The sequence below is a fragment of the Coturnix japonica genome, chromosome 1 (genome assembly GCF_001577835.2).
Source record: "Coturnix japonica isolate 7356 chromosome 1, Coturnix japonica 2.1, whole genome shotgun sequence".
NCBI classification, from domain to species: Eukaryota; Metazoa; Chordata; class Aves; order Galliformes; family Phasianidae; genus Coturnix; species Coturnix japonica.
The window spans coordinates 75,167,501-75,194,221 of record NC_029516.1 but is presented as its reverse complement, the minus strand read 5'-3'; the positions used below and the strand labels follow the sequence as shown (position 1 = coordinate 75,194,221).

Here is a 26,721-nt window from a genome sequence, read left to right as displayed (position 1 = left end):
GGGCAAGAAAAAAGACCATGGTAACTCCAGGCCTGCCAGTCTCACTTTGGTGCCTGGCAATTTTCTGGGGACATTTATTCTGGGAGTTTTTGAAAAACAGCTAAAATCAGTGCAGGCTGTAGTCACAGCCAACACAGATCCACAAGGGAAAAGTCCTGTTTAATGAACTTAATCAATCCCTTTTAATGACAAGGTTACCCATGTAGTTGACCAAAGGATGCCAGTGAGTGTGATATTTTTGGACTGAAAGCAAAGCTTTCAGTACTGTTTCTAACAGTATCGTAGTATCTTTCTGGACAAAATATCCATCAAAGAACTAGGAAAAAACAAACAGACAAAAAACAAACAAACAAAAAAATTACAGTGGGTAAAAAATTGGCTGCTGGCTTGGGCTCAAAGGTTTACAGTAAATGGTTTGCATCAGGCTGGTGGCCAGTCATTAGTGAGGTTCTATAGAGCTCCATTTTATAGCCTGTTCTCTCTGATGTTTTCATCAATGACTTGGATACAGGGCTCAAAGACATGCCAGGATTGTGGATGATGTTGTAACTGCACTGTTGTTCTGCCCTGCTCTGTGCTCACCTTCTGCACTGGGTGCACATCTGGGTGCTACAATGTAAGAAGGACAGAAAGTTATGAGAAAGTTTCCAAACCAGGGCTATGAAGATGGGAAAGGCTATGGAGCGTGTGATGTTTGAGGAGGAGGGTCAGGTTGGGTGTTAGGAAGGTGTTCTTCACCAGAGGGTGATCAGGCAATGGAATAGGCTCCATAGAGCTGTAGCCACAAGCTTCAAGAGTTTAAAGAATGTTTTGACAATGTTCTCATACTTAGGGTTTGGATTTGAGGTGGTGGTGTGGAGCCAGGAGTTAGACTTGATGATCCTTGTGGGTTCCTTCCAACTTGGGATATTCTATGATTCTGTGATTCTAAGCTGATTGTACGCTGTTCCCTCAGAGGAATCCATGAGCCCAAAGTGTGCACACAGAATTGAGAGCAGCCTAAGTGATCAAGGTAAAGATTGTGGCAGGAGAGGACACCTCTAGGGCAGGTGTCCCCACAGATGTGCCTAAATATAGTGCCCGTCCTTTTCCACCAGCTCCCTGGCATGAGTGCCTTCTCCTCTTGTGCTCACCTCTTTGGAGCTCTTATGACTTCCTTTGCCTGTCTACCAATGTCAACTAATAGTCTTCTCCAGCTTCTCTCAGCCTCTTAATTTCTCTTTTAGTTATTTGCTTGTCTCAGCAACTGGCTCTCATAGAAAGTCCCTAGTTACCATCATGGTCTCCGAGAATGGAAGTTTCTTTGTGTGCAAATGAGTAAGTTGTTGTAGAAAAAGTGTAATTGAAAGAGAAACAAGGCTATAGCAATGCCAAATCTATTATTCATTTATTGGACAAGTGTAGTTTTAAAGCTCACATTTGAGAGTATGCTAGTAAATGTATTAAAAGTGCCTGGAGCATGGAAACTGACTGTTTAATACTGCTGTTTCTTATGAAGCTTATGATCTTAAATTGATGTCTGGCATCACCATGGCTCTTGAGCCAGTGCTGCTGAAACTTCTAAGTTTGTCAGTGAGCCAAGAAACTGGACCCTACATTATGTTTAGCAAAGCAAAAAATCCTACCTTGGCTCTTCCTTGAAGAGATCAACAGTCTTTCTTGTTGGAATACTGCTGCACAACTGCTGTGCAGCTTTGAAAACATGGTCAGTTCATTCTTTGCATGAAACGATATATGCAAGTCAGAGGAACTGAGGTCATCTAGATCATTAACTTTATTTGTCTCCTCTAAGCCAAGAATATATTATGAAGGGTGGTACAGGTGTCCACAGTGGAAACCCAGTCCACATGAAAAGTAGACTCCTGAAAAGTACAGTATGCATATTTACTGAGAGTGTGGCTTGGCCTGACCTGTTCCTGGGTTCACCTAGAAAAGATCTCCCAATTAGTTATGTGATTGAAAATTTTTAGGACAGTATAAATTAGTTTTATTGATGGATCTGTGCCGATTTTAAACAGCTACTGACATCTTCCAATTGTAAATACCTGGAATTTCCCCATGGTGGGAAGACATTTGTAGTGATGAAGTTCTGCTGGAGGCTGTAACCCCAAATAAATTTTGTCAAGGACCTGCTTTGTCAAGGTACTGCTTTCTGCACACTTCTAGCTACTAAACACTGAGAAGCTAGTAGAGATCACTGGGTTGGTTCCAAGTAGGAAGTCGAAGACAGGAAAGATTACTGCTTTCTGGAAAGTATATAGTATGTTTCCACTTGGAGTGACTCTGCTGGGAAGCAATTTATATAAAGTTGCTATGTGAAAGAAGTTTTTATGTGTTCAGAATGGCTACATATGGATATATATATAAAAGGTAATTAACAGATCTGTGTACCATTAACACGTGTGTGTCCTAAGCAGTATTAGCTGGGGGATACAACTGTCAGTGCAGCTCAAAAAAGGAGTCCTCCAAAATTTTTGCTGCAAGCGTGTGGGCTGGCAATTTGGTGAATAGCTCCAGAGGGAAGAATTGTATACTCAACAGACAGTTGATGAGTCTTGCTACATTTTTTGTGAGCCTAGTTGCTTTTCACCCATAATCTCTAACTCTTATCACACCTTGTCCATCCTCAAGCTTTCCAATTTGGGTATACTCAATATTTTTAAACGTTTTGGAATGGGCAGTCGTACTCTGTCATCCTGCAGACAATGAATTTCCACTGACGATCCCTGCATGAGAGAAGAGACAATAGATGGATGTTAGTGAGATGGCAGTGGCAACTGCAGAGGATAACACTGTATGAATAAGAACAACTTTATGCAAGGTACTGTGGTAACAAGAAACATTCATCTACCTTTAGCTGTCTTTCTTCTGAGTGCTTCCTGTTTTTATAGAGTATAAGAAGGTTGAATATTTCCCATTCCTCTACAGAACAAGAAAGTCAGCTCTCTGAATAATCATAGAATCATTAAGGTTTGAAAAACCACAGAGATTATCTAGTCCAATCAGGTCTCCGAACATTCTTCAGAAAATAATGATTATTGATAAGGATCAGTCCTAAATTAACTTTAAATCAGTGTTCAAGTGGAGAAGGATGGTTCTGTCAGTACTGCTGCATGTGATCCATTGCTCAAGAGTCTGAGTGAAGTAAAACATGTGAGTTTCAAGCCATTTTTAAGAGGATAGTTAAACACACTCTCTCTTTCTCCCTCTCTCCCTTTTTCTTTCTTATGTCTTCCAGCTAGCGATCTATGTGAAAGATAGAAAGGAGTCAACAGCAAGAGAAATTAAACTTTCTTTTCATTCTTGGTCTCCAAAAATCACATGTGAGACAGAAAAATTTTACTAGTGTAAAAAAAAAAAAAAGCTTTAACTGCTTTGTGAGTAATTTAATGTCTGGTTTTGCTCAGGGGAGTGACAGAATATCTACCAACAATAGTTAGAAGCGTGGTAGGCACAGCAGGATTCAACAGTGGGAGCCGGTGATTTAGTGCCCAATAACAGGCAGCAAATTTCCACCTTCGCTTATTGTTCATTATATTCCCCTTGACAAAAAGGCATGATGAGTTCAGAGGATCAAATACTAACCTGCTGTGGAGCGTACACAGTGCAAATGATCAATTTAGGCTGCTTAGTACAGGCTTATAGGGGTGTTCTGATCTAAAGCACAGTCCTTAAAAATAACAACAGTCTTTAAACTGGTAATGGCTTTTGCTCCAGGTTTCTGAATGTTTGGATTCTGCTAGTGGTGGTCTCATAAACCTGACACGTGGAACAGGCATTGCTGCCAGAGAAGTTAAGCAGGAGCTTTCTTTACAAGACCCCTGCACAGTCCCAGCTTTCTGGTGGCCACCTCCAACTGGTGAGTAGACTGGAGAGCAATGGGAGAAGAACCCATTGCTACTCATTGATCTGCTGAGACATGAGGACAGATAAGAGCTGCTGCTCAGTGGTTCCATTGCTTGGGTGACTGTGTCATGCAATAGGATTCATTTGTCTCTTCAGCTCTATGTAGGCATAAAGTCTCTCATTTCAGCTTTTACTTGCTCAGCTTTTTTTAACTGAAAGTTCTACTATGCTGATTCACAGATGAATGCTGAGTGCCATTTGAAATTGGGACTGTCTCATAATCATCAGTAAGTCTTTACTTGTATGGTGCTTTTTAATTTGTTTCTTTGAAGGCCTTTCCTAGATAGGTTTTTAACTGTCACTTAAACAATATAATAGCATAAGACTGTTACCAAAGGTTAATGAAATTCAAAATAAATGTTGAGGTTTATTTTAGGAAGTCTTCATTTGGACCATTTGTGTGCTCTTTAGAAACACAGTTCTTCTGGTCACTGAGTTATCCAGAGAGACAAAAACAGAAAAGATGACCCATGGATTAATTGGATTTTATGGGTCATAATGATGGTCTGCTAAATTAGCATCTATTGTCAGAGAGCCTTTTAGCTCAAAAGCAGACGTACAGTCATTTTTTTTTTCTTAAAAAAATAAAAGAAAATGAAATAATTATGTATTTATATCTAAAAATACCTGCTGGTGGAAGTGATGAGGAAAGCCTACGCTAAAATATCTTCAAAGGCTTCTTGTTAGCTCAAGAACATTGCCTGTCAGGGGCTAAATAGCACGAGCACAGCTTTAATGTGCCTGAAGATAAAAAGCAGTCTCAAAATTTACAACGGGCTTACACTGACAAGTTGCGTGTGTGTGCCTCTCTGATGGGCCAGGGCTGGGAGGAGCTTTCTTTTGTTGCTCCTATTGTGCCTAACTCAGTTGCAAATAACTATGGGACAGCCAACTTTGCTGAGCTTTGAGAGAATCAGCAGTGAGTGCTACTAGGTGAATTTAAACTGCGAACTGACATAGCAGGACTAGGCAGAACAAGTTGGTTTTAGGCATTCTGAGAGCTCATTAGCTGAAAAAACTTCCTAGATTGCATTTGTAAAAAGTGTTTTTTACAGCTTTCAGTGTTATCTGTCCTGTTCTTTATGAGGGCACTGTGGAACCAGGATTAAGAATAGCACAACATAGTAGAGGTGTCCCTTGCAGCCTTATAACTCTTTTATCTGAAAGGATGTAGCGATACTTTTATGTCAATTGTGAAAGTTACTCTTCTACTTGTAAAACCAGATTACAGACACAGCTTCAACTTGCTAATAAATAGGGCAGCAAATGTCAGCCTGCAAAGTATGGCTACGGATCTGGAGCAGTCTGATGGTTTGTATTTATTTCTGGAAAGGCTTTCTTATTGTAGGAAACTTTTTGGCTCAGAGGATCTCTGGGAACAACTCTGGCAAGCTGAAAGCATCCCAGTAACAAAAGCGTCTTGGCTCCTCTGGGTGTTGTTGGAGACAGCCTGAAATGTCGGTGTGTTTGAATTCCCGTTTCTCTCTTGCTCACTTCTCCTTTAGCCAGGCTTGGTAACAGTGGGCCAGAGCAGTGCAACTTGTGTGTCTGTGTTGTGTAGGATAGCAACTACTTTGATGTACTGAACTTAAATAAGAGGACTGGACTGATTAATGATCATCAGCAGAGAAATAGCTCAAAGAACTGATGAATTAAAGATCAGCTTGAGATGAAGGAACCAGGAGCCGTCTTCCACAGTCAGATTTGTGTGACTGCTTACACTCAATAAACCCAGACAGAACTGTTAAAGTTATATTTGGTCCAAATTCTAAAGCTTTGTAATTGTGCACAGTAGAGAGTGGGAGAGTTATCCTTTTAACTGAGCAGAGCAATGTGTCCCCATTTGCACTACTGTAGCATCATTAGCCTTGCTCAAGAGGAACATTACCTGTCAAGTATTGACCAGATCTGAACAAGGAAAATTAATAAACTCATTTTCTGGAAAGTGATTCATGTGCATCACATTGACAGTAGTTCCTGGTGTGGGCTCATATCTGTTAGAAATGTGTTGCAGTAGATAGGGCAAGTTACAGCATTGACACTGCAGTTTGATCTTCTATTTGCATGCTAACGGATTCTCTGCTTCTCTTCAAAGAAGGGTGAGCCAAAACAAGTCCCTGATCCACTGAAAGGTCAGACTTTTCCATTCTGAGGATTTACTGGGTTAAAATAGATACTGGCTCAAAATAGGTAAGAAACAATTTTGAAGATGTGTCGCACTTTGCAGAGCTCAGATGTAGCCATTACCATATATTTCACTACTCAGATGGACAAGACAGATGATCCCTTGTGCATGAAGCTCCTCTTCTCCTGATTCACAGCCCTGGACTGTTAGCCATGTGCACTGTAGCCTTTGGTGCCCAAAAGCAACAGCCTAATGCTGAGTGTCATAGGAGATGATGTGTAGCCATGCACTGTCTAGGGGAAGTAGAAAGGAAGATCTCTCTCTACTTCTTTTTTTTTTTTTTTTCCCTAGTGAAATAGATGAAAAACAAACCTGTCCACAGCAGAGAAAGTTGTTGTTGCCCCACGGATGTAGTAGTCATAAGTGTACATCATCATGTCCGTATCTTCTCCGTAGTGCCCTGGGTATTCTGTTGTTAACCTTTATGTGAAGGAAAAAGAGGATAAAAGCATTTAACATCTTATAGAAAAATCCAGTTGACTGAATGCAACTCAAATCATATATTTTCCAGTTTCTTTGAATGTTTTTGTTTCACTACCTCTGGCACTACCAGATGCAGTTTTACCTCTAAGGCTGCTTTTCTCTTCTGCACACATAATTCTTGTAGCTTTCTGAACAAATGTACTGAAAGATTAGAATTGTTTAGTGCAAACTGGAATATTGTTTGTATACATACATATATATATATATATACACACAACTACAAAGAGAGATATAGATATATATATTGTATACATATATATATACATACACACATAGATATACATATATATATCTCTTTTTAGTTGTAGAAGCAGCCCCTAGCAAGAATTTAAAACTTGTCTATGACTTAGATTTTTACTGCAGGGATTTTCCTTTTGTCAGCTTGCTTGGGTTGCTGCTGTAATGTTCTGTAAATGTTGCCAGGGCAAATAACTATAAGCGCTTATCCATTTTTTTAATTATAGTAAAGGAATATAGCAATTAATCCATTCTTCTTTGTTCTTTCCATTTTCTGCCTGTCTTGTGATGTTAAAAAAAAATAAAAAAAGGTGTGGACAGCATTTGCTCAATGTATTTTCTCTAAGAAGCTCAAAGTGCTTATGCACTTATTAAACAAATTATGATTGCTGCTTCCTTGGGAAATGCAAAAATAATTCTGCACTTGATTTTACAGACATGTTATGTTACACATTAATGAACAGATGTTGGGAGGGGTTGGGACCTTGACCAGCAATTTACACCAACATTATGTTAGAGATCAGGAATGGAAACCGGGTGCTCAATCTTCTCCTGCATTACACCATTTAATGTGGGAGTTGGTGGTGGTGTTGGATCAGCTTTGCTCCAGAGTGGCGCAGAAAGAGGCAGGTGTCCTGTAAGGGAAACACTGTTCCTTTTGAAACAGCTGGCTGCACTTCTGTGGAGACTTTGAAAGAGTTGAGTACAGAAGTCCTGACAGGCCAGTTTTATGACTTCATTCAGCCCAGCAGCATTATACTTGAACAAAGCTTGAAGGTGAACCTGGCATACCACAGCCAATCATCTGTTCTTTCATACTGTTATATCCACAGTATATGAGCACAAGCTTAGTTTACTTGCTAGGAATATAACTATTGGAATGATTTTAATTTTTTAAAATTAGATGCTTTGCTGGTATTTGGGGCCCAAACAGCAAACTGTTGGAATTCTCAGAAATGGAAAATTTACCTGAAAAATGAGTGACTTTGGAAGATATTCTATCAGGTTGTGTTTTCCTATACATGCTTGCTATAACAAAAGAATTCTCTGAAATCGCCGTCTCTGTCTGTATATTTTAAATGTATTTTTGATCACTTTATTTTCCCTTTTCTTACGCTGTTTAAATCTTTCTGAAGTAGAACTGAATAAATCCTGGGTCATTTGCAGCTTGTTAAAATGAAAGGAAAATCATAACATCACTCCTAACAATTCACTGTTCTTTACCAAATGAAAAATGGGACACAACATCAAACTCTGGTACGTCCTTACAAGGTCCTGAGTTTCAACAGTCAACTTCTTTGAACATCTCTCTTTCTCGTGCCTCCTGCCCTTTGGCCATGACAGCCATCAATGAAAGTACAGGCTGTGGTACAAGAACACCTGTGGCCAAGCATGTGTGGGAAGCAGATCAGGGCTGGATATGGCGTTCGTTGTCAAAGCTGTATCCAAGGGCTGGGGTTTTGTGGAGCCCACACAGCACTGTGCTGTTGATAGGAAATGAGCTGCAGTATTTCACGGGTGGTGGAGGCAGCTACTGCAGACTGGGAGAAATGGAAGAAAATGTGTATGCCAGCAATTTTTAGGACAGATGAATAGGTAGAGTCATCAGCAGGCTCTGCAGGTGGGAAAAGCAGAGCTGCAGTATTCAGTCCAGTTCCCAAGAAAGTCTGAAATGAGATCACTGCGGATTTTAGGGGAAATGACTCAAATCCAGACAAAGATTAATTACAAAATATTACAAAACTGTTTATCGTGGCTTCTCACCACTTAACTGGTAGTTTTTTCCTAGACTAAAGATTGTCACCTTAATGTGTTTCCAAATCATGGCAAGCATAATTAATCCACTGTTTTGACTGAAAGCTGACAGAATCATTTTTGCTTTCAGGACGTTTCCTCCCATGCTCCCGTATGTTTGTATTTGTAAAGGTCAGACAGTTTACAGCACAGATTTGAATACGTTGTGTTTTTTTTCACCTAGACAGTCTGTGACTTGAATCTCTGATACACCATTCTGGACCCATTAAAGAACCTTAACCTGAGTGTAAGCCGATCCCTTGGTATAGCCCTTGGTTTATTGCCAAAAACCTTCATTTGTCCAACAGCTGCTTTTGGGGCTCTGCACTCTGTGTCTGGAACTCTAATAAGAGCTAGAGAATACAGTTCACAAAGCCTGACCTTTGCTACCTGTATTTTGTTCAGTGTATCTCTTTACCTGCACGACTGAAGCTATGAGTCTGAATCTGGGAACTCAAGCATGTTTCTTTCTAGATCCATAACTAGAAAACAAGAAACAGGGACTTCGACTATAGTAGTAAATTTAACAACATTAGGGAATGTTTCTGAGCGCTGTAACTTGATTGACTAGGCTTGTAAATTCTAAGAACAATCTCTGGGTTTCCTAGTTTTTGACTGGGATTGAATTAATTTTCTTTCCATTAGCTCACAGTGTTTAGAATTGAGAATAATGTTGGATGAGAATAATGTTGGTAGCACACCAGCGTCTTAGTTGTTGCAGAGCAGTGCTTGCACACTTTGAGTTTTTCATACTGCCCTGCCAGTGAGGAGCTGGGAGGGATCTGAACCAGAACAACTGACTGAAGTGGCCAAAGGGATGCCCCAAGCCACGTGGCATCGTGCTGAACAATAAAGCTTGGGGAGCTGCCTGGAAGAGGAGTGGGGAGGGGCTGCCACTACTCAGACTGGCTGGGCATTGGTCAGCAGGTGAAGAAGTGCATTGTGTGTCCCTTTTTTGTGTATTCTTCTTGTTGTTGTTGTTTGGCTTTTTAAAAATTTCTTTCTTTTTTCTTGTAGAACTGTCTTAATCTCAACCAGTAAGCACCAACCAACAGAGTCTCAGCAGATGCTGTTTGGGAGTTAGACCTCTGAGATACCATTCCTAAAAGGCTGATGTGGACACTGTCTCTAGGGGTAAGAAAGCTCAGTAACATAACTGCTTCCGTGTACTAGAGGAGATCCTCCGTATATAGTGTACTGATTTGTTGCCTAGTGCCTGAGAGTGCATCCTTGAAGCTTCTTGGAGCACAGCAGATTTTTAAAATATGGCATAAGAACCGGATATGGCCTAGGATTTCATCTCACATTCCTCCAATTTCAGAGTTTGGGGCTTGTTTGGGCTATCATTTTGAGTGGGCTATTATTTTGAGAAGAAACTAAGATGTGTGTTTATATATGTTCTACCAAATGTGTCATAACATCTGTTTGGCATTCAGCAAGGAAAATGTTCTGTAATGTCGACTAGCAGTATGTGCGGGGCAGACCAGACTCTGAAAAATGCGAGGTTAAAAAGCTGTTTCAACTCTACTCAGAGGCAGAGATTAATAACCAAGAGTCAGTCATTTTAGCTTGTTTAATGATCTTTCCATTTTAAAAGTAAATCTGATGACAAAATGGTGAATTACTGTGAAGTGTCTTACAAAACTTGTACAGAAGCAGTGTTATTCTGAAGTAAATGGGTACAGTAGTGAGGCTTCCCTCTCTTTTCTTTCTGTTTATTACGTTTTCCCCCTTCCTCTATGCTAATGTCTCTGTGCTGCTGTTGAGCCACTCATGGAAACTCTACTAAGATAAATTCAAAAAGCAAGTTTGCAATTATAAAATAATAACAGGACTTGAACTGTTCTGAAGATTTTCTTGTGACATGGACAGATGCCTACTAACTCCATTCATTCTGGAGGGAAAGATTAGTGCTATGAAAGCAAAATTCAGGTTCACTTGTGTCTGTGTGGTTTGTCTAATTCTTTTGACTTTGATGTTTTCTGTACTCATTTATGAGATCATTCCCTTAAGCCAGTGCATCTCAAGGTCATCTGGATAGTGCAGTATCTTTTGGAGGAAAAATGCAATTCATTATCCACACAGCAGGGCTCTTCTGAGTAATCTAGCCCTTCTCTATTTTCTCTGTTTCTCACAGAGTCAGAGAATCCTTAGAGTTGGAAAGAACCTTTAAAGGTCATCTAGTCTGACTCCCTTGCAATGAACAGGGACATCCTCAGCAAGATCAGGTTGTCCAGGGACTGATCCAGGCTCGCTTTGAAAGTCTCCAGGGCATCCAGCACATCTCTAGGCAACCTGTTCCAGTGCCTCACCAGCCTCACTGTTTTAGACTTTTTCCTTATATCCCACCTAACTCTACCCTCCTTAAGCTTGAAACCATTTCTCCTCATTCTGTCACTACTGACCCTGATAAAGAGTCTGTCCCTTTTCTGCAGCTCCCCTTTTACTGAAAGGCCACTATCAGGTCACACTGGAGCCTTCTCCAGGCTGAGCAGCCCCAGCTCTCTCAGCCTCTTTGTAGGAGGAGTGTTCCATCCCTTGGATCATTTTTGTGGCCCTCCTCTGTGTGTGCTCCAACAGATCTGTGTCTCTTTTTGGAATCTCCCAAAATTTATCTCCCCTGAGAAATTGTACTCTAATGTTTAATACGTAGGTATATTTTGTACTTAGTTTTCTTGTCTTGAAAGGGAGAATTAGTTCACAAATACAGAAGCATTTGTGAGCCACACATGGGAATTCGTGGTTTATACCTGAGAGGATTCAAGAAACAAGGAAGAGGTACCTTTTTGCCCTGTGGGAGGCTATAACAGAGACTTGCAAAGCAGCTGTGAGAAGACCTGTGTTGTGTTAGTTTGGTACCAAGCAAATCCTGCAGAACATGAGGATCAGTGCAGAAGCTTGCAATTTGAAGTACTTTATTTGCAGTCTATATCATCCATTTGCAAGAATTAATACAGAAAATAAAACGAATTTTGCTTTTCCATGACTATGGCTCAGTCAGTGTCTGACAGGCAAGGAGTGTTAGGGCATCTAGGATGAGGGGCAATGGCTTCAAACTGGAAGAGGGAAGATTTAGCTTAGATGGTAGGAAGGAATTCTTTACTGTGAGGGTGGTGAGACAGTGGAACGGGTTGCCCAGAGAGGCTGTGAATGCCCCCTCTGTGGAAGCATTCAGGGCCAGGCTGGATGGGGCTTTGAGCAACGTGGTCTAGAGGGAAGTGTCCCTGTCTATAGCAGTGGGCTAGAACTAGCCAATCTTAAAGGTCTCTTCCAACTCAAACCATTCTATGATTTTGCTTTGCAAATCCACCTCAATAGCATTAATTGTGAGATGTTTGAATGCAAGACACTGTCAGCAGTTAAGGCACTGTTGAGAGCAGAAAACATAAGTTCTACATTAAATGCTGGGCAATGAAAGCTTCTGTGAAGGGACATAAGTGATTCAATGTATGTACAGGGGAAGACAAGAAAACCTGTCAGGAAAGTGTTGGTATACGATGATATCTCTTTAGACTGGTTTGCACACCCCACACCCATACCCAAGTTTTTCTGATATACTTTACTATAATCCTGTAAATTTTGCTTAAAGCAGGGAAAAGAAAATAAAAAAATAAAGACAGAATCTGTTACAGGATTACTGTTGTTACTATTTCAGTCTCGAAGTAGTAATGCTGTTTATTTTCCATGGTACAGAATTACTGTGTTAGGGATTAATAGAAAACAGGGTTATTCATTTAGCACTGAGAAGAATGTTTTGACTAAGCTAAAGTGATCCCTAGCACTCTTTTAACGATTGACTTCAGAGATAGTTATCATGAATCTGTTTTTCGTTGATAAGAAGATGTAGTTGCACTGAGGCCTCTGTACTGTTATATATGCCTTCCCTTACAGAAGTAAATGGGAACCGTGGACATGCTTTGCCTTCAGATATGGAAAAAAGAAATGAGTCTTTTAAAATATCAAAGGCAGTCAGTGGTAGAGCTCATGGTTTCCTGCTCCAGCTGTTGAACATAGTTATTCCCTGCTAGTAAGTACATTGTTAGGGAGTGCATTGTCCTTTTCTCTTCTTGTGCAACTACAACACTAACAAGACGAATGGCTGCTCTTTAATCCTCTTTTTTTCTCTTTGTTGCTGAACTCTTCCAACAAAGCTACAGCCAAAAGAAGGAACTCTTTCATTTCAATAGGGTAGCACAAGCTTTAACATTAACTTTCTGACCTTTGAGGACAAGGAATGTCCCAGGAATAGCCATACCTTTTCAGATGTTACTTAGATGTGGTTCAGGAAAATGGTTTTCCTCAAGAAGGAATGTGTTTCAAGGAGCATGAGCCAGCATTCCATATTCAGTGGCTCAGGAATTATGTACCTCTTCAGTCAATCGCAATTTTTAACTCCAGCTGGAAGACGGTGGGCATCCCCTTTTATAAAGCACACTGCACTGAAAAGTCAGAGAAGGTCTTGAGAAACTGTTTACAGAAATCCCTGCTGATGTGTCCTGTATAAAGCCCAGATTGTTGGGCTGCCAGGAAGTAGAGATGTCCTGAAGTTGCTCTAGAGATGAGCAGTTTTCTCACAGCCATCTCATGCTCATTTCTGGATTCATTTCAGACTCCAGTGCTTCTCAGGACATGATCTGAAATTGTTGCTTTACCTAGGCATGATACTTCTTTTTTGTTTCACTCTGTTGTGGTGAAAACCACATGTTCTCAGAAGAGTGAGGAGCCTTGAGGCCAGCACAGTGGTACCAAAGTTCTTGGAGGCCCACGGAAACTAGTGCTCAGGGCACCTTCTGCCCATTTCTCAAGGAAAATGTGTCCAAAACAGCATTAACCAGCTTCTTCTGTGATACCTATGAAAAAGTGTTGCTGGAGGTTGAACTGGAAGGTTGTATTTTCTTGGGTGACAATAAAGTCAGTAAAAAGGAGTCAGGGGAATTAGGTTGTCCAGAGGCATATTTTTTCTGCCATGTGTATTCTGACTTCACCTCCTAGTTTTATATCTCTGCTGTCGGTAAGCCTGCTTAGGATCTTATCAGTTTAAAAATGGCTTTGGGAGCTGGTTGAGTCAAGAAAACAAATAAGTTCTTTAATCCTCATAGCTCTTGGAAAATGTAATTGTTTGCCTGGACAACGTCACTGTGACAGAGAGCAGCCGCAGCTCCAGACAGACCTTCTGGCACATGCGCTGCTGGTTGTTTGGAGAGGGAAAACAGTCATAAACAATCTGTGCAGACTTGGGGCTGCTCTGTGACATGTGTTTTCTTTTGAGAGTATGGAGTCAAGCTTTCAATTTCCTGGCAAAGAAAAAAATCTGAGGTCCAGTGGGACCATTTAATAACACTGTCTCTGTATCTGCAGTGGATTTGCTTCCTTTGTGGTCTGAATAAGCATACAATTGATTTTACTGTGGTAAAATTCCCCAGCCAGGTAAAATAATTGGATCTTTTCTGCCTCCTGTGGGGAATGTTGATTATTTTCAGTATGGTAAAAATGTGCCGAGTCCATTGCAAGGCTCAGCACAGTGAGAAAGGAAAGAAAGTAGATGTAGGAACAAATAGAATAAAATAAAATAGCAAGTGCAAAACTGTGAAACTAGTATATTTATTTGCAGTATGTCCTTAGTGTGCAGGTAAGCTCAAAATTAATGGTGAGAAGATGAACTGTGAAACTTCTTTAATAGCTGGGCTATTAAATGTAAAGGTATGGATGGTACCAAGTAAACTAAGGAAACTGATAAAGTGCATTTCAGTCTGCATGATGGAATTATAAAGTAGGATTTCAATAAATGTCAGTGGGACTCAAGGCACAAAGAAGATCCCAGCTGTAAAAAGTGGATCAAATTCTAACAGACCATTTGTATGGCTCATATTCAACACTGTCTTTTTCATTAGAGAGAACAGCACATTTAAGGACAAATAGTCCTGAAGAAGTGCCAAGAGAAACCATATATGAGGATCAGCTGTACTACTGCTTATATATTTGCCAGAGAGACATGTAAGGAGACAGCTGGAAGAAGAAAAGATTGAATACCAAGGTGAGAACTAATTAAAAGCAAGGAGTTTTGTTATATCTCAGTATTTCAGTTTTCCTAAGGTATGCCTTTCTGCCTATAGCTGGTTTCACAGTGAGGGATTTCATTGCAAGTTAAAATGCAGGGCTCCTCAGAAATTATGTGGTGTGGGTTGTGTTGATTTATTTATTTCATTTAATATGGATTTTCCTATATATCACATATGATTCATGAGGTACCAGAGTCATTACATACTTTCCTGGTATTATTTTCCATGTAGTCCTGTACTGATAGATGCTTTGCTTGTAATTAATCTGCTTCAACCAAGAAAATAGGAGTCAGCAAGACACGATTAGCCATTTCTCCACAGCTGCTTTTTTGTTTCTTAGGGTTGTTTTTTTTTTTTTTGGATGGCTAGTTTCTGGAAAAGAATAAATATAACTATAGGCTTGGGTAGAAACTGTTACATATAATGCACTATGCACATGCACATTTTTATTGTGTTTTATATGTGTATATGTTTTGAGGCTCTATCTGTGGTAGGCTAGAGCTGCTTTGTGGATTGTTTGGGAAACATAGTTTCTGTGGCAAATGTTTCTTAAACAGAGTGCAAGATACAGACCAGAAGTGTGATGTGTAAGCAAGGGTTTTTAACGATAACTTGGAAATGCCATTGGAAGTGGATTTTTGAATGAGAGCCCCTGGGCTTAGCAAATGGGATGTTTGGTTGCTGTACACTGAAGTTTAGCAGTTCAGACAAGTCACATCTGTAGCAGAGGCGGTTCCAGGGCATGGGGTTTCATGCTACCACGTTGCTGTTCATGTTGCTTATATTCTAGCATAACAGCTGTCGCTCCCCATATACTGGTGGGGCAGAGTAAAGGGAATAAAACAGGAAAGGTATTGTTCCAAGCATACAATGAGCAGGAGACCGCTTTTGAAGAGGAGGGGTAGTTTTGTTGCATGATGCGAGTCCACCAGTGAACTCCTCCTCCTGTTTGGGATTTCAGGATAACTCTGGCAGAGAGAGACCTCAGGAGGTCTCTGGTACAGCATCCGCCCAAAGATGGGGTAGCCCTGAGGTCAGACCAGGCTGCTCCAGACTGATCTTGAAAACTTGTAAGGATGGAGCTTGCACAACCTCAGCAAACAACCCACTTCTCTGCCTCACTGTCCTCACAGAGTTGATACTATAATATATAACATAAAATATATATAAAATATATTTCCTAATATCCGGTCTGTATCTCCCTTGTTTCAAATTATGTCTTGTCCTCTTGCTATGGATTTCTGAGAAGGGTCCAACTCCATCATCTTAACAAGCAGTGTGTACATACTGGAGGTTGTACTTCATGCTCAGTCTCCCCATAGAGGCCTAATAGCCTAGCTTTTGGCTGTTCTGTTGCCCCTTTCAGGACTTTTTCTAGCTGATTGACATTCTTCTTGCAACAGGAGGTCCACAACTGGATGCAGTATCTAGATGTGGTCTAATGAGCGCTGACCGGAGTGGGACAGTCACTTCCCTTGAACTGCTGGCTGTGCTGCTGATCTTCCCAGCTGCCAGGGCCCATTGCTGGCTGTTGTGCAGCTTGCTGTCCTCCAAAACAAGAAAGCTTCAAAATTGTCAGTCCCTAGTCTGTATTGTTACTAGGGGCTTTTCTTTCCCATAAGCAAGACTTGTTGAATTTCATAATGCTGCTGTCAGCCCTTTCCTTCAGCTTGCCCAGGTCCCTCTAAATGCTCACCCTCTAATGCATCAACTTTTCTCTCCAACTTGGTGCCATATGCAAACTTCAAAAGAGTAACTTCGAACGTGACTCAAGTAGAAGACACTGTGCAGCAGACTGTTCAGAGTGAGAGGGGATAGGAAAGTGGCAAGACAGACCAGTGGCTTGAGCAGAACAGACTAACTCTAACCCTAACCCTAATCGGGCCCACACAGAATTGTCCAAGGGTGGCAATATCTGGTGCCAAATAATTCTATAACTAACCCATGATAACACAGCGCATGCCAAAACCTTTTAACAGATCAGGTGAAGATTTATGGAAACCTTCTCAGAGGTTTTAAACTGTGATGTTCAGCTCTCCATCCTGACAAATGTGAGCATATGGGACTTCTATCCTGCTTAGGGGCAGAAACACTTCACCTGCCTTGGAAATGCTGCCTTTGCATGGAAAGACTGTAGCTGCTAAATTGTGTGAGGCACTCTTTTCCAAGTGCAAGAAATGAAGTGCTGTCACTGGTCAGAGTAGGAGTCTGTGTGCAGCTGGGATGGGAATGCCAGACATCAATAACCCCAAACATTTGTATTTGGGCTTGCACTACACTGGATGGCAATTTGCAAGACAAAGCTGTTCCAAGTTGTCAAGACAACCTCTACAGAACTGTTGACAACAATTAAAGAAGTCAGAGAGGATTTCTGTTGTTTCACTGAAAACACAGGCAGTATTAGAGGAGTAAGAGAGTTTGGAAGAAGTGCTTAGGGGTTAGTTTTCCTTGGAGGGAAGAGTGTGGGCAGTTGTGTAAATAAACCCAGAGGTGGAGAACATCCATAGGCAGGGTTAACTGGAGAGCAGGCAGAAGAAAGTTCAAAGACTTTTATAGAACTGCTGTCGTTTTAAATCCTTAAAAATAATAAATAAATAAATAACTTCTATTTTCCTCCTCTGCAAGAATGAAGTCTGCAAAGCAAAGCACTGCTGTTGGTTTTGGCCAGTAGCCATCCAGACAAAGAAAGACCAGCAGGCATGTAAACAGTTTGTGCACATCTCAATAGGAAATATACTTCAAAGCTGAGTTCTAAAAGCAAAGATTCAAGCATGGATTTTTTTTCCCCTTCTTTTGACTATTAGTTATTCTTTTTTTTCTTTTTTCTTTTTTTTTTTTTTAATTTTAATTTATTTTTTTTTAATTCAGTGGGTTTGTTATTTGTATCAGTGAGAGTAGCTGGATTAATAACCCCAGAACCAAAAATGAGGAGTTCCTTTACATTGAATGGACAGGAGCAACTTGAGATTTCTCTATACAGTCTGCTCTGTTTAGAGGAGCACACTTGGGGCCACAGGGAAGCTCTAGTTAAAAAGGTTCTTTTTTCCATAGTCCCTGTGAGGTTATCTGCACCAGCTGTGATTCCGTGTTGAGGTGAGGCCGCCTTTTCATTAGATTTTGACTATGATCATGATCAGTTTTGACTTTGGGCTCCCAACAGCCTTGACACAGGAAGCAATTTGTATGCTATAAAAATTAAAAAATCCAAAGCTGTCTGCCAGAGGATGTTTGTTTCTGAGGTAGCTGGAAAGAAGTTCCCTATCGTTAGTCATTATAGCAGAATAGCGTAGCATAGAAATGCTCCTGCTCCTGTGAATGTACTGGATCAGGAAGCAGGAGCTATATGGTTTTTGAAATGCAGTTTCACTTTAGAGATTCCTGTTATATTTTCCAGCATAGCTAGGCTGCTGCTGATACTCAGACCTGTTCATTTAAGGCTAACTACTGCATCCTATTGTACAGTACTCTCATTCATTTCCCTTAGTGATGTATCATCAAGAAGTCTGTGGTCAGACTGGAAATGGATTGCTTAGCTCCGTAAAATGCAGTTAAGTTTTTCTTGAGGAAGGATGTAGATGGGATTAGTGGCCAATGACACTTCCAGGAACTACTGAGGAAGAGGGTTAATAGGTTCGGTTTCTACTTGAACTTACCAGCATGAATATGGGCATCTCCGGCTGTAGCGGCAGCAGTAGAATTGCCATTCACGGTCAAGCACAGAAGGAAAATACTGGCTCTGGAAACCAGCCACCAACCCATTGTTTGAGCAGGTCTGGTACCTAAGAAAGAGGAGCAAGAAGGGAACAGGTAAGGAAACATTGTCTCACCTTCCTGGATGGTTTTAAGCACTTCTGAAAACAGCTTTCTTGGTTCAGGTTGAGAGATGAGGGCTTTGCTATATATTTAGTTGCCACTGTATAATAAAGCAGCAATGGTCAACAAATAATATCTTAGCAATTACATTGCACTTAAAACAGTTTGCATGTATTTATGTATTTCATCATTCCAATATGTAAACGAGGCAAGAAATTGTTCTGCTGTTGTCCTTCTCAATCATTTACAAATCATGAGATTTGCTTTAAAGTAGCCCATTAACTGTTGGTATTTGAGTGTTTGGAGTTCACTGGGGTCATTTTCTCAACTGCTTCTCTACAGAAAGAATCCTTGGAAGATCTTTTATGTGAGAAGATCAGCACTTTCTTTTTGCAATCATTTTTTTTCAAGGAGAAGGCAATAACTGCAGAACATTATAGGCTTGAGATGAAATGATGAATTAATAATAATCACAAAAGGAAAATTGAAAGCCACATCTTATGAAATTATAAGACTAAAAAATTTTGTAATGGGATTTCTTCATGTTTTCTGTGTACTCAGGAAATCTGTCGTATAAGTAAATCAGTGTCTTCAAGAATATGCATCATCTTCAAGAACACACCTCTCTTTCTGCTAAACCTGCAAGTACATGGACACTGATACCCAGAGTAGTTGAAGTGATAATCATAGTTTGAATAGCTCACTTCTTATTTTATTTTGTTGTTGTTTTTGTTGTTGGGTTTTTTTTAAGACAAGGGGAGCGTGGAAACAGACAGCTTATTAACTCGGATGTTGAGCATTCATTTTCTCAAGGACCCTCTTATCTTCATTGTTTCCCTGTTGGAGAAAATTATTTGAATTCAGTTTCTTCCATTGGTTATGTTTGCAAAAGATGAGGCTCAAGGTCTTGAATGTAAAAGCTGAAAAACAGATAAGCTTTGACAAGCACATAGATGACTTTGTACAATCACAGAATCCCTAAGGTTGGATAGGACCTCTAAGACCATCCAGTCCAATTCCTCTTTCAGCTTCCACCTTTGAACCACATGTCTCTTCAGTATGTCCTTTCCACGCTGTTGCACTGGTCAGGCAATATTATTTACATATGTTTGTTTCCCCGCATCTCACAAATTGCTGGGGCCACATACATGTGCTGTGCTTTGTGAAGCTCTTCTGAAGACCTTAGCAGTGAAGTAGTGATGGGGACTCTGAGTTGCTATGGTATCACACCAAGTAAAGTGGTTTGGCTCACTCTCAGAGGATTTCATCAGGACTTTGGTAGGAAGTTGTTCTGCTTTTTTGGGACATAGGCCATGGGAACATATGGCTAAGGCTCCATGTAAACATATTGGATAGTTTCAGATAATTGGTGTTATCCTGATAGAAGAAAAGTTGATGCACAGAAATATATGGAATGGTTGTACCTGTTGCAAAATGAGCAGTTTTCTGCATTAATCGGTGAAGTACAACCAAACTTACATCTATTTGTTTTCTTCTGCTTCTCTCCTTCCCATTTTCAGGCATTTCCCCTGCTCAATTCCTTGTGCGCCTGGGAGATTTACCAGCTCTTGTTCATAGACACAATAGTGGGAGAATTTTTTTCCCCATTTATTTTGCATTTTTTTTCTCAGAGTCTTGGCATTGCTCTGCAGTTTCCCATTTTTAGTGATCAAAATCTGTTATTGTTGCTCAGGCTTGTCTTTGTAGTAGATTCTTCTTTCTCCTTTTGTATCTCCCTACCTGCTTGCATTCAATCTGGAAAGTCCTGTTCTCTTTCTTGGTCTCTTCTACAGCTGCTTTATTTGTTTTCTTTCTTGACACCTCTACTAATATACTCCAGCTTTTACAGAAATATTGTTTTTTTCAGAAAGATGTCACAGATAAACTCTTCCTATAGATTTTTAAAAATCTAGCCAATATAACGCTCCCTGACTTACTTACATACATACACATTTGGACACCCAACATCAGGAAGGTTGGGTTGTTTTTGATCATGAATCCATCTTCTAAAGAACAGACTCTTGTTAAAGATATATATACCTACAGTTGTAGTCACCTTAAAAATTAGTTTCTTTGATGTAGAGTGTATTTGGAAATAAACCATTCCATACAATTACATTGCTGTTGTACTTTAGAAACATTCAAAGGAACATTTGAAGTGATCTTTTAAGCTCAAGTTCATTTCTCCCTCTCTGCTTCTGTCACATGTACACAAAATCTTGCAATCTTTTCTATGAAGCTCAATATTAGGTTCAGAGAGATAAAGATAATGGTGAAATTGAAGTACTTTTATTTAGCTTTGAGACAACCCAAGATAATTTTTCTTCTCATTTTTCTATTTTTCAAGTCAAAATCATCCAAAAATTAAGAAATGCTCTCAGAAAATGGAATGCTTATCTGTGAGTTTGTGTAAAATCTCCTGTTCTCCTTCCTTTCCCCATTTGGCCTTTTTCCTACAATCTGAAAGCAATTCTTCAAATGAAACAATCAATCAGCCTTCTCCTCACATACCTTGATAGTCAGATACTCTACATACTAATCTGAAAAAAAGTCTTAATTTGTGAGCATTTCTTCTTTCTGTATCAACCTCAGTACTTGTGTCTCAGAAAATCCTTAAACTCGTATGGTGAATCAAAAACAGTGAGTTAGATCGTTTGATATACGGCCAAGTCAAAAAATGGCCTTTTTCACCAGACTCACTCTTTAGCACTTCTTGTTATAGAGGATAATTTGGAAATGTTGCTGGGTTCTCCATATTCTCAAAGTCCTGACACTGCTAAGAAGAGAGGAAGATACCTTTTGGAAAGTGAATGCAGAAAAGCATGAGAAACCAACTGGAACTGTGTGGGATGAAACTTGGCAATGGATGGACTGTTTTATTTTTCTAGTTGGCTCAAATTGGATTGCATGAAGAGTTGCCTTTTGGATCTGGTAGTGGTGGAAGAGGAGGTGAGCTGACTGGTAGATGGAGGAGTGGGAAGATTGGTGGGGAGGGGTCAGATGCTGTTGAATGGGATGTTGCCCTTCCCTTCCTCCTTTCACTGGAAATGGCTGGAGGGTTTTCTGTAAAGAGTAAGTAAACTACAGAGCCTTATTTTCAGAGGGCATTCTGTGTAGTAGCAGGTGTGGATATGGTAGCTGAGACTTCCCACTCACTGCCTGCTGCAACTGCTGTGAAAAGCCTCTCACTCCCCACATCTTCTTCTGAAGTGGCCAGTAATTAGTGTTGTACAGTTTTGTCATGGCAAGAAACCAAAGAATGTGTCTATGTTGGCACTTTAGTTCACATCAGGACTGCACTTCCAAAGTAAGTCTCCCAGTGATCCCTGCTTACTACTGTTTGGTTGTTCTACAATAATCTTGTAGCATTTAAATTGAATTTGCTGCAGATGAAATTTAACCAGAAGGCTTATTTAAAAGCTTTCATGGTTGCCTATGTATATTTAATCATGGGGCCAGACTAGATCTGATCTGAAGCAAACCTACTCAAAATGCATGTATGGATTTTGGGTCCTGTGCACAAACTGTTTCACCCTACAGATCTGCTTAAACCATCCCACAGGATTTGCATGTGTTGGTAGCCAGTGTATGGATCTTTGACTCAACTCAATATCCTGAAGACAAATTTTGCTTACAGCACTATTGTTTTGAACTAAAGTACCAATTGTGGTGACACTTCCTGATTATGTCTACATCCTATTTTTGTTCTTTGCTAGACTGGGTCCCACTGTGTTATACCTCATCTAGTGCTGTGCTGTAAACCTTTGCCTGAGACCCTCTGTCCCTCAGATACATTAGAAATTAGCCCAAGTAATGTACTGTCCCTGAGGATGATGACACGTAGAGGAGCAAATCTGTCAAGCTGCAGCAATATATACTTTTAGAGCCCATGTTGAGCCCATCTCTGGAAAAACGTAGTCTGACACACAGCACAGTAGACACCTGGTCATGTTGCATAAAGGGCGGTTTGTTCCTTATAGCAGAGTAACCTGAGAATGTCATTCTACATACTTCCAAAAATCATTTATCTATTTACCTGTTTACTTTTGTTGTAGAGCAGGTGGCTTCCGTAAAATATTTATCATTAATTTCTTTCTCTGGAGCCTATCAGAGAATGGATCTGTATCTTATGGAAAGATGTCAGATATGACATACTGATGCAATGGCACTGAAAATATGTGCTTGCTTCTGCAGTCCTGTCCTGAGTTGTCCTGGGTGTACACTGGGGTATAGCACTGTTCCATCTCTGCTTTAGTTTATTTGTTTCTGTCAACCTTGTCCTTTTATACAATCACTTTTAATCAAGAAAAAACATTTTTCTTAAATACTTCATTTGAAGTCTGGTCTGTTGAGACAACTCTGTAGTATCCAGGGAAGCAGTCTTTCCAGCTTAGACTTCAGACCTTACATTTTCTTACTAGGTGAAATATTTACCCGAGGTCAAATCTCCTCCAGTACAAATTGAAATGTGATCCTCCACTTTATTTGGCTTGAAGAGGCACAGTTCCTTGTGAAGTCACAGCAAATAAATTACTAGGACTATGTAGAATCAGAGGGTATCGTGAGGACTTTTGAGTACTCACGACATGATTATTTTCAAATTATTCAGGAACAGGTTTGCTTCCAGTTGAATAGCATCTTGGTTAGCAGATAGATAGCCTGTAGAGGCAGTACAGCCAGTGCTAAGTTGTTGGGACAGATTCAGCAAAGCCTCTGTACACATACTGAACTTTGAATTAGAACACATTCACACATTTATGGAGCTGAGAAGGCTGAGAAGAAATCAGCCATCTAATCCAATCTCTTCCCCAAATATTCCTGAGAGTCTTATAAGACATTCTCAGGTTTCTTGTGTCTGTTCAGCAAAATAAGAAAGAACATGCTCTCTTCAGAAGTGCAAGTACCCATAGGTGATGGGATTGATGCCTAATATGGATCCGTACAATTACCCTCTCTTTGTTGAAGACTTTTTTCATATCTGTAGGATGAAAAACTGTATGGATTTAATTCTTGAAGTTCATGTAATATGTAATGGTAGCATAGGAAGCAAACTTACCTAAGCCATCTCTGCCAGTCATCCTTTCCTGCCCTCCCTTACCCCCAGCTCTCCCAGTCCAATACCCTCCACATCCTTTCTGCCATTTTTCCCCATAACACTGATGTCCAAAGAAAACAGAGTGTTGGAGATTATTTTCCTCTTTCTGCTTTGTATTCCCACTCTATTTTCTCTCTAAAGCTTTCCTTGGTTTGTTGGCTTTTCTAAAGAAACATCTCTTGGGTTTGTCCTTATTGTGCATAGCATAGTAGTCAGAAATGCTGATCTGTGACATGTCACAGACTTAATTTATCACAGGTCAGGGTTTTTTTGTGTGTGTGTTTCTGCATGAAGGCAGAGCAAGGAAAACAAACAAAAAATAATCACAGCAGAGAAAATGTAGCTTAAAAACTTTCGGAAAAGCTTTGCAGTTATTGGTGAAAGAAAGCATTGAATATCCCTGGCTGTGATGTGCAAAGTGAGACAAACTACCCTGTGACCAGAGCCGAAGAAGAAATATTACGGTCCTTGCTCCCAGGATTGGAATGGATGAGCTAGTTCATCAGAATGCTGCCTCAGCTGACATGAGGATGATGTATGGCCCACCAACACATTGGTTAATCAGAAGATCAACACAGAAGCAGAGGTGGCCAAACAGGAACTGATAGAGATTATGATTCATATTCGTAGTCCCTATTGATTACTGAGTAAATCTTTTTAGAGCTTGAAGCAGCTCCAAAGGACACTGAGATGAGTGTGGAAGAGAGAAGAAAAAAAAAAAAAAAAAAAAGGCTATTATGAGAAATAATGTAAAGACTACCAAGAGAGTAGGTGTAGAATTATCAAAGGCTCTGCAAGATATATCCACATTGTCACATTAACTTGAAGTTTAAAGTTTACCCTTGGACGCTCCAGGCTGGCTCTATGCTGGCCCAGCTGTGACCTCCTTCCAGGATAAGCCTACTGGATTCTTGGGCAGCAGTGCCTGGGCACAGCAGGGGATGCACTTGCGTGCAGCAAATCCCATCCTTGAAGTGCTGAATATGCAACCACCTCAGCCCTGTAGTACAGAAAACTGTGGAGTACAACTAGACACATCTAGCTAAGATGAACAGAAATAGCCAAAATAATTAAGATCACAGGTTCGCCTTTGCAAAGAGGTGTGTGTTCCCAAATCACTTTGGTGCATTTGACACTTGACCCACTCCACCTCCTAAATGGGTAGAAGAAGATCTTTGTGGAAAAGTAGATGTAAGGATGACTGACTGGAAAGGCCGGGTAGGGAAGAAGTGCCTATGAAGTTCCAAAAGCTAGGAGAGAGTTAAACTGAGTTAAAAACATTAAAGAGGGGTTGGACAGGACTCCCTACTGGAAGGAAAAAAGGATTGGGTGAAAGGCAAGAGGAAAAAATGTAAGGACAAAGTGAAAAGATTATTAAGATGTAGAAGAAATATGATTTAAATAATTTGCTGTTAGATTTAGGTGCACTAAGCATACGGAGCATGATGACGAATGTGGCTCCAGACAGCAGAAGAAAATGTTCTATATAGACTTACATAGTGTCCTGTTTGTAAGAAGCAAACTCAAGCAATTGCTGCCAGGGATTTTTGGAAAGAAAACAATTTTTTATTTTGAACAACAGAAAGGTCTAAAGCAAATTTATTGTGTAATAAGTAGAAATTGCATCAATGTAAGAACGACGAAGAAGTCACCCAGTATTATCACTAGGTCTTCTTTCTGCCTGTTTTGCAGCCCTCGCCCTTTATTTTCTTATTCCATAGTGAAGTATGGGGTCAATCTTTCCTCAGCAGTTGCATCAGCCATAGGAATGCATCACGTGGTGAATGAAATACCATGAATAATTCAGGACAAAATTTTGACTCATTTGAAAAGCAGAAGCTTAGCATTTATTGTTAACCTGTTCCCATATGATGTGAAATCTAGAAAAAATTATACTGCAATTTCTGGAGAAAAACCATTTAAAATATTTGAAAATGTCCTTGCATTCATTTCATTTTGTTCAAAGAATGTTTCATATTTGGAATGTTCTAAAAGTGTATTTCACATTTTACCAAAAAAGAAAAAAATTCAGAAGAAAATCAGATATAGGGTATATAGTACCTAAACATGAAATGCCATACATTTTTCTATAGATTACTGTGGCCACAAAATGTGATTACTTTTGTCTCAAAGCTGAATAGGAAATGTAACATCTAGTGCACCAAAGCTGACTGCACCGAGGAGTTAATGTCATCTTCTGTGACCATTATCATGTATATAAACACCACCATTGCCTCTCATTAACACGGGTTTTTGGCTCCTGTAGTACCAGCATGACTAGAAAACTGCCTTTCACTGGGTTTAAGCCAAAAAGCTTAGCAACAAAAACACAAAGAGAAAAGCCAGCACAATAAAGAGAATTCTTTGTTTAGTGATAAGGAGGTCAGAGTCAGGAGCTAGACAGTTTGTTCCCCAGCTTAGTCACTGATTCATTGTGTGGCCTTTTGAGAGTGACTTTGTCCTGTACTCCCTGAAGGTTTCCTCAGCTCTGAAATGACAGGCATATGACCAAGCCAACAGGCAGCTGAGGTTGTGGGTGACCTACCAGCTCAGCACTTGTAAAGCACAAAGACCCTCCAGCAGGAAAGTGCTACAGAGAAGGCAGAGGAGATGCTGCTCACCCCTCACACATGCATCACGAGGAATGTGTTCAGGCAGCGAAGCCTCTGGCTAAGATCACATTGCTATGAACCGGCATTGCATTGTATGAGCACCCACGTTCTGTATGGGGTATCAGAGCTGTGCCCTCCCAGGGTGGTGGGTCAGAGTGTCCTACCATTCAGTTCCCGCCCTGTTGATCTCTTCCCACCAGCACTCTGTCGGCTCACCGAGGCTCTGGGCTGCCGGCATGCAGGCATAGTTCCACAGTCTGTCGGAGCCTTCCTTCTTGCTGAAGACACTCCTGATGGCCACGATCACCTGCCCATGTGGGCACTGGAAGTTGAAACCCTGCCGGTATACGTTGACCCATTCATCGTTGTCTCCATAGTTATAGGGGCCGTAGTAATAGTCACCATACTGGCCCCATGCCACTGACACCAGAGGCAGGAATACCCAGAGAAGGACAAGGTCCATCCTGAGGATTTTTCTGGCTTAGAAATGCCCCACTGGCTTGTTGGGCTGGCCCTTTTATATCGTTTCTAACATTT

The 26,721-nt window shown here is 40.4% G+C and overlaps 1 protein-coding gene and 1 long non-coding RNA gene across 6 annotated transcripts in view; one reads left to right on the top strand and one right to left on the bottom strand.

The window, feature by feature from the left end:
• Positions 1-26,721, top strand: part of LOC107320504 — a 258,990-nt gene that overhangs the window by 115,697 nt on the left and 116,572 nt on the right. For all 5 annotated transcript variants that reach the window (XR_001558292.2, XR_004308966.1, XR_004308968.1 and 2 more), the window contains 2 exons: positions 9,623-9,739; positions 14,497-14,639. This is a non-coding gene — a long non-coding RNA (uncharacterized LOC107320504). The remainder of the gene's footprint in view (positions 1-9,622; positions 9,740-14,496; positions 14,640-26,721) is intronic.
• DPT (dermatopontin) lies at positions 1,363-26,721 on the bottom strand. Its single transcript, XM_015876395.2, has 4 exons — positions 26,349-26,721; positions 18,318-18,443; positions 6,404-6,511; positions 1,363-2,726 (listed from the first exon to the last, which is right to left on the bottom strand). The coding sequence occupies exons 1-4, from the start codon at positions 26,645-26,647 to the stop codon at positions 2,660-2,662; spliced, it is 600 nt and encodes a 199-aa protein (XP_015731881.1). The 5' UTR covers positions 26,648-26,721; the 3' UTR covers positions 1,363-2,659.